This window comes from Neoarius graeffei, chromosome 9 (assembly GCF_027579695.1).
Source record: "Neoarius graeffei isolate fNeoGra1 chromosome 9, fNeoGra1.pri, whole genome shotgun sequence".
NCBI lineage: Eukaryota > Metazoa > Chordata > Actinopteri > Siluriformes > Ariidae > Neoarius > Neoarius graeffei.
Genome location: NC_083577.1, coordinates 27,121,076 through 27,129,453, shown reverse-complemented (window position 1 = coordinate 27,129,453; position 8,378 = coordinate 27,121,076). Strand labels below are relative to the sequence as shown.

At 50.4% G+C, this 8,378-nt stretch overlaps 1 protein-coding gene across 1 annotated transcript; it reads left to right on the top strand.

Moving 5' to 3' along the window:
• Positions 1-6,576: 6,576 nt before the first annotated feature.
• Positions 6,577-7,656, top strand: LOC132892131 (uncharacterized). The gene has a single exon (XM_060930527.1). It carries the CDS (start codon positions 6,577-6,579, stop codon positions 7,654-7,656), a length of 1,080 nt encoding a protein of 359 aa, XP_060786510.1.
• The last annotated feature ends 722 nt before the right edge of the window (positions 7,657-8,378 follow it).

Sequence of the window (8,378 nt, the reverse complement as noted above, 5' to 3'; positions counted from 1 at the left end):
ACAGTATGCTTGTTGAACATCCCATTCCAGATTTAGACCAACCTTCATTCTGGTATAATAACCTCCAATCTTCTGCAAAGGGTTTCCACTAGATTTTGAAGTGTGGCTGTATGGATTTGTGTTCATTAATGAGATCAGGCACTGATGTTTAGGTACCGTCAGTGTTCCAGTTCATCCCAAAGGTGTTCAGTGGGCTTGAGGTCAGTCAGGGCTCTGTGCAAAACAGTCAACCTTTTCCACTACAACTTGGAAAAACATGTCTTCATAGAGCTCGCTTTTACCCCTTTTCCACCAAATTAGTTCCAGGGCTGGTTTGGGGCCAGCACTGGTGCTGGTTCATAACTCGTTCAACTTGCGAGCCAGCTGAGAACCAGTTTGCTTTTCCATAGCTTGGGGTGCTAAGGGGAGCCACGCCATTATGTCACTGTATACGTCAGTTACGTCGCTGCGTTTGCATAAACGTTGATGCGAACATTGAAGCAACAACAACACGGAGAAGAAGAAGCAGCAACAACAACAATAATGGATGACTTCGCGTTTGTACAGCTGCTGCTTCTGGCTTTACAGTGCTTCATTGGGATCAGATCCAATATGTTTGTGTTGATCGACAGGTTTTGAGTGGACGGCGATTACGTTCTAGGAGACAGGTAATAACCTAATAACGTTTTGACTCTTACTTACACTGAATGTGAGATGGTTATGTTAGCCTTTGTTATGAGCTAATGTTAGCCGGTGTTATGTCCCTGCTGGAATCGTCACAAATTCACAAACATATTACTGGCGATTTTTAAGTCGCCGCTCTGTTAGGGTTTTGCTGGGATTCGAACCTGGTTCGTTGGTGTGATAATCCAGCAAACCCCCACTAGGCCACCAGGGGGATGACTCAAATGCAGAGGCGTGAGGCGGAAGTAGAAAAAGAATCAAAAGGTTTATTTAAACTATATACACTATATACAGGGCAAAACAAAAGACAAAAAAAAAAACCAAAGCGTATAATCCAAAAGAAAAGCAAAGTGCAAAAATTCAAAAGCTAAGAAGATCAAAAAACACAGTACAAAGGAAACTGGAGATAAACATAACAGCACAAAGACTCCGTGACAAGAGGACTGAACTCAGGGGTATAAATAGACAAACTAATTAAGGACACAGGTGAAGATAATTAGGCAATTAACACAAACACAAAACACAGGAACAGTGGCGGCCTCTAGAGGCCAAAATAAACACGACATGAAAAGGAAATAACAGCGGCCTCTAGAGGCCAAAACAGTCCTAGTCCTAACAGGACCCCCCCCTCTAGGAGCGTCTCCTGACGTTCCCAGGGCGATCCGGATGGGCCGAATGGAAGTCCCGACATAGTTCTTTATCAAGGACATCCCGAGCAGGAACCCAGCAGCGCTCCTCAGGACCATAGCCCTCCCAGTCCACCAGATATTGCAACCCGCCGCGGACCCGGCGGGAGTCAAGCAGGCGATTCACAGTGAACACAGTCTGCCCCTGGAAGATGCGGGGGGGTGGGGGGTTCCTAGGGGCAGGGGCATACGTAGACGTCAGTACGGGCCGTAACAGGGAAACATGGAAAGTGGGGTTGATCCTCAGAGTCCGGGGCAACTGGAGCCGGTAGGAGACAGGGTTCACCCTGCGCACCACCTTGAAGGGGCCAATGTAGCGAGGAGCAAGCTTGCGGTTCTCCACCCGCAGTGGAAGGTCCTTAGTGGACAGCCAAACACGCTGCCCAGGGCGGAAAGCGTGTGCAGGTCTTCTATGGCGGTTGGCCTGAGTCTGGTTGGTTCTGGAGGTCTGTATGAGGGTCTTCCTGACCTTGCTCCAGGTCTTGCGACACCGTCTCACATATTGGTTGACCGAGGGCACCCCCGCGTCCTCCTCCTGGTCCGGGAACAGAGGTGGCTGGAACCCGAATTGGCACTGGAATGGCGACAGCTTGGTGGCCGATGACTGCAGGGTGTTGTGGGCGTACTCCGCCCATGGCAGCCAGGTGCTCCACGATGTCGGGTTATCCATAGCCAGGCCTCGCAGGGTGGTTTCCAGGTCCTGGTTGAGCCTCTCCGTCTGACCATTGGACTGTGGGTGAAACCCAGAGGAGAGGCTGGCAGTGGCTCCGATGACCTTGCAGAACCCGTGCCACACTCGGGAGGAGAACTGGGGCCCTCGGTCTGAGACGATGTCCTGTGGAAGACCAAAGACTCGGAAGACATGATTAAACAAAAGTTTCGCAGTTTCAAGAGCAGAGGGGAGTTTGCACAGTGGTATGAAGCGGCAGGCCTTGGAGAATCTGTCAACTAAGACCAAAATGACCGTGTTACCTTGTGACTCAGGGAGACCCGTGATAAAGTCGACTGCCACGTGGGACCAGGGACGCCGGGGAATGGTCAGAGGATGCAGGAGACCCTGGGGACGCTGTCGTGGGTTCTTGGTTCTGGTGCAAACCTCACAGGACAGGACAAATGACCTTACTTCCTTCTCCATGTTAGGCCACCAGAAGCGTCTTTTCAGGAAGTCCAGGGTCCTCCGAGCTCCCGGGTGGGCGGTGAGAGGGGAAGAGTGACCCCACTGGAGAACCTTGGCCCGGGCTTGATGTGGGACGTACAAGAGGCCTGGTGGCCCCGTCCCAGGACCGGGGTCCTGGCGTTGGGCTCGTCGGACAGCCTCCTCAATACCCCAGCGGACAGGGGCCACAATCCGGGACACAGGGATAATAGGCCCGACTTCATTCTCCCTGTTAGTGGCAGAAAACAGTCTGGACAGTGCGTCAGGTTTGGTGTTCTTGGAGCCGGGGCGGTATGAGAGGGTGAAGTCAAACCGACTGAAAAACAGGGCCCACCTAGCCTGTCGAGGGTTCAGTCTCTTGGCTTGCTGGAGGTACTCCAGGTTCTTGTGGTCAGTCCAAACCAGGAATGGATGTTGTGCTCCCTCCAGCCAGTGCCTCCACTCCTCAAGGGCCAGTTTGACCGCTAGCAGTTCTCGATCCCCCACATCGTACCGGGACTCAGCAGGACTCAGGCGGTGGGAGAAGTAAGCGCAGGGGTGCAGCTTTCCTTCCGAACGTTGAGAGAGCACCGCGCCGACACCACTGTCCGAGGCGTCCACCTCCACGATGAATGGTTGGGAGGTGTCCGGGAGAACCAGAATGGGTGCCGTGCAGAAGCGGTCCTTGAGGTCTTTGAACGCCTTTCCTGCCTGAGGAGACCAGCCATAAGATCCACCTGTCCCTTTGGTGAGGTCTGACATGGGTGCTGCCACAGAACTGAAGTTCCTGATGAACTTGCGGTAGAAGTTAGCGAATCCTAAGAACCGCTGAACCTCCTTAACGGACTTGGGAGTAGGCCAGTCCCGGACGGCCAGGGTCTTGGCAGGGTCCATTTGGAGTTGGCCTGTCCGTACAATAAATCCCAGAAAGGAGACCTCGGGAACATGAAATTCGCATTTCTGGGCCTTGGCGAACAGATTGTTCTGTAGCAGCCTCTGGAGAACCTGGCGGACATGGTGGCGGTGCTCCTGCACGGTCTTGGAAAAGATAAGGATGTCGTCGAGGTAGACAAAAACGTATAGGTTAATCATGTCCCTTAAGACGTCGTTGATTAGGGCCTGAAAAACAGCTGGTGCGTTGGTGAGTCCGAAGGGCATCACCTGGTATTCGTAGTGCCCAGACGGGGTGTTAAAGGCAGTCTTCCACTCGTCTCCCTGTCGGATACGGATGAGGTGGTATGCGTTCCGTAGGTCCAACTTGGTGAAGACGGTGGCGCCTTGGAGCAGGTCGAAAGCTGTGGACATCAGCGGAAGGGGATATCGGTTGCGCACAGTGATCTTATTCAGGCCCCTGTAATCAATACATGGTCGGAGCCCCCCATCCTTCTTGCCGACAAAGAAGAAGCCGGCTCCAGCAGGTGAAGTGGAGGGTCGAATAAACCCAGAGACCAGGGCATCTTTGAGGTATTCCTCCATGGCCTTGCGTTCTGGCTGAGAGAGTGAAAACAGTCTGCCACGAGGAGGGGTAGTCCCAGGGAGCAAGTCGATGGCACAGTCGTAGGCCCGGTGCGGAGGAAGAACGGCGGCCCTGCTCTTGCTGAATACCTCCTTGAGATCCCAGTACTCTGTGGGAACTTGAGATAACTCGGTGAGATCAGGGGGCTCGGCAGGAGACACAGGAGAGCTAGAGAGCAGACAAGAGGCATGGCATGCAGGGCCCCATTCCACAACCTGGCTTGTTACCCAGTCTATGCGAGGGTTGTGGCGAGTAAGCCAAGGAAGGCCTAGAATAACTGGGAACTCAGGTGAAGGAATCAGGTGCAGGGATATTTCTTCCTTGTGACCTTGAGACTGGAGGAAAACTGGAGAAGTAACTTGGGTGACTCTTCCATCACCTAACGCTTGGCCATCGAGGGCAGACACAGACAGTGGGACTTCAAGAGGTGCAGTCGGAATATTGATGCTTTGGGCGAAGTGAATATCCATAAAGTTCCCAGCCGCCCCTGAGTCTATCAAAGCTTGACAAGAGTGGACAGACTCACCCCAGGAGATGGAGACCGGGATGTAGATTCCTTGGCCAGGGAGTCCGGGAGAGAGGGTAGGCCCCGTCACAACCCTCCCTCGGCTGGACGGGGCGGTCCTTTTCCCAAGAGTTCGGGACATGATGCTCGGAAGTGACCAGGCTTGCCACAGTAGATGCAGCACTTGTCCCTCCTTCTGCGCTCCCTCTCAGATGCGGAGAGGCGAGTACGACCCACTTGCATGGGTTCTGGACAGTCACTGAAGGAGGTAGACGGTCTCCAGGTAGAGGTAGGGAGGCTGGGGGGGCTCAAGGCTTGGTGGCGTTCTCTCATCCTGTTGTCCAGACGAATAGCATGTGAGATGAGGGTTTCGAGGTCACTTGGGCATCCAATAGAGGCCAGACCGTCCTTGATGGGGTCAGACAGACCATGGTGGAAGGCTGACACCAGGGCAGTCTCGTTCCATCCACTTACTGCTGCGAGTGTTCGGAACGAGATGGCGTAATCTGCGACGCTTCCTCCTTGCCGGATGGACATGAGCTTTCGGGCTGCGTCGGTACTGATGTCTGCCTGATCGAAGACCCGAAGCATCTCTTCAGAAAACAGCTGGAAATCAAAGCACTCAGGTCCCTGTCTTTGCCAGATAGCAGTAGCCCAGGCTCGCGCCTTACCAGCTAATAAGGTGATCACAAAGGCAATCTTGCGGCGATCCGTAGTGTAGGTGGTAGGCTGAAGCTCAAAGGTGAGTTGACACTGGGTAAGGAACTCTCGGCACTCACTGTGCTTGCCGTCATACCTCTGTGGTGCAGGAAGGCTGGGTTCGCGAGGTGAAGAAGGCAGCATTGCAGGAGGCACTGGAGCAGGAGTGGGAGCTGGATCAGGAGCAGGAACTGGATCAGGAGCAGGAGATGCAGGCAGAGATGTCAGCTGTGCCAGGGTTTTCCCAATTTGCTGAAGCAGTTCCTCGTGGCGAGCGAGGGCCTCACGTTGGCTGGTGAGCGTACGTCCATGAGCGTCCATGGTCGCTCCGAAGCGTGTCAAAGCTGCCATAATTCCCTGAAGGTTGGCCGGGTAGACAGTTGAAGCAGCCTCTGCTGAGTCGGTCATGACGGAGTCTTTCTGTTAGGGTTTTGCTGGGATTCGAACCTGGTTCGTTGGTGTGATAATCCAGCAAACCCCCACTAGGCCACCAGGGGGATGACTCAAATGCAGAGGCGTGAGGCGGAAGTAGAAAAAGAATCAAAAGGTTTATTTAAACTATATACACTATATACAGGGCAAAACAAAAGACAAAAAAAAACCAAAGAGTATAATCCAAAAGAAAAGCAAAGTGCAAAAATTCAAAAGCTAAGAAGATCAAAAAACACAGTACAAAGGAAACTGGAGATAAACATAACAGCACAAAGACTCCGTGACAAGAGGACTGAACTCAGGGGTATAAATAGACAAACTAATTAAGGACACAGGTGAAGATAATTAGGCAATTAACACAAACACAAAACACAGGAACAGTGGCGGCCTCTAGAGGCCAAAATAAACACGACATGAAAAGGAAATAACAGCGGCCTCTAGAGGCCAAAACAGTCCTAGTCCTAACACGCTCATATCTACCACAGCAGTAGATATGAGGATGCTTAGCTCTGTAATGAACTTAACTTACTGAAGTGAATGTAAACAAACTGCATGGAAATACAAGTGAATGATTTATGTTTAACCTCGTTTCTTTAACCTTTATGCCTCACTAAGGACATTTTTGGCTTGTCAGTTGTTAATTTTCTTTATTATTTTGAATGTGTTCATACATATAGAAATATAATAAGGTCAATAGAATATAAAGTATGTCAAATGTGCTGTACATTAACTCCACAAGTAAATGTAACACTTATGTTTCCAACACTCACACATGCACATTTATTTCTCAATACACATCCCACTCTAATCAAAGGGTGAAAAAGAGGCACAAGGGTTAAGTACCATGATTAATATGTGTTTGAGTATTGATGACTCTCCACACAACATGTTTATTTACCTATACATTTTTCTCTTTACAGTACAGGTAATCTTGCGACTGATGGCAAGGCGGAGATCACATGTTGTCTGGGCACACCCAAGATCTCACTACTGGTGGGACACAATTGTTCCTGATTTCACCTCTCACCAGTTCATGCAGAATCTCCGTGTGTCCCGAGAGTCGTTTGAGTATATCTGCAGTCGGGTGAGGCATGTCTTGGGGAGAAGGAACACACATTACTGTTTGTGTGTCCCAAACCAGAAGCGGGTGGCTATTGCCATCTGGAAGCTGGCCACTGGCGGTGAATACAGGACCATCAGCCATCTTTTTGGAGTAGGCATGAGCACCATCTTTAATTGCGTTCAGGATTTCTGTAACACAGTCATCAAGGTGCTGCCCCCTGCCCACATTACATGCTCTGATGCTGAGAGGTTAGCGGAAATGGCTGCTCTCTTTCAGAGTCATTGGAGAGTGCCACAGTGTGTTGGTGCAACAGATGGAAGCCACATTCCCATTATAGCACCAGAAGAGTATCCCCGAGACTACTACAACCGGAAGGGATGGCATTTGGTTGTTCTGCAAGCAGTTGTAGAGAGCAGAGGTCTTTGCTGGGATGTGTGTGTTGGCTTTCCAGGGAGTGTGCATGACGCAAGAGTCCTAAAACAGTCACATTTGTGGGAAGTCCTAAGTGACGGGGAATTTCTAGGTCAAAGCAAAGTGACCTTCTCTGGCTATGAGGTTGGACATTACCTGATAGGTGATTCAGCCTACCCCATGCAGAACTGGCTGATGAAACCCTTTTCTGACACTGGCAGATTGACCCCTGAACAACACACCTACAATTACAGGTTCAGCAGTGCACGATCGGTTGTGGAAATGGCATTTGGGAGATTGAATGGACAGTGGAGGTGCCTACTAAAAAGAAATGACTGCAAGCTGGAACTGTGCAAGAAAATGGCGCTGACCTGCTGTGTCCTTCATAACATCTGTGAGGAACATGGCTACAATTTCACTGAGGAGCACCAAGACAGACATGCCAACATCCAGCCTCCTCTTCAGGCATTACCTGAACATGGCAGTCAAGAAGGGGCTGACATTAGAGCCGCTTTAATGGCCTACTTTAACAGAGGGAACGAGTAATTTGTTTGGTTATTTTGCTATTTACTTCATGTCAATGTTGTTTAATTGTTCAGTTCGATAAGTTCATAGAAATGAGTCATTTATTTGTAAATAAAGTGACTGACAACATCTGTGTTATAAAAGGTAACTTGAGTTCTTTCATTACTTGTTTTCACAAGCTCTAACCAGCTTTACTTGTACTTATTACACAGTTAAAATAATTTTACATCACGAGTGAAAACATATACAAGCAGACATGTCTCTTTAGAAAAAAAACATTTATTTACATAGTGTGTAGAAACACAACTGTGGCAGCGGGGGCGTGGTCAAGCATCAGTCTGTGAAGGGAGGGCGGAGTCAGGGAAGGTAAGTGGCAGAATCACTGCACCTGACGGGAATTAACATGTGTTTGTGTGTCTTCCCCAGTGACCGCGCCCTATAAGAGGAGAGGGAGTGCAGAGGAAGGGAGCTCTCCCCACCAGAACACATATATATATATATATATATATATATATATGAGGTGGCACGGTGGTGTAGTGGTTAGCGCTGTCGCCTCACAGCAAGAAGGTCCTGGGTTCGAGCCCCGGGGCCGGCGAGGGCCTTTCTGTGTGGAGTTTGCATGTTCTCCCCGTGTCCGCGTGGGTTTCCTCCGAGTGCTCCGGTTTCCCCCACAGTCCAAAGACATGCAGGTTAGGTTAACTGGTGACTCTAAATTGACCGTAGGTGTGAATGTGAGTGTGAAT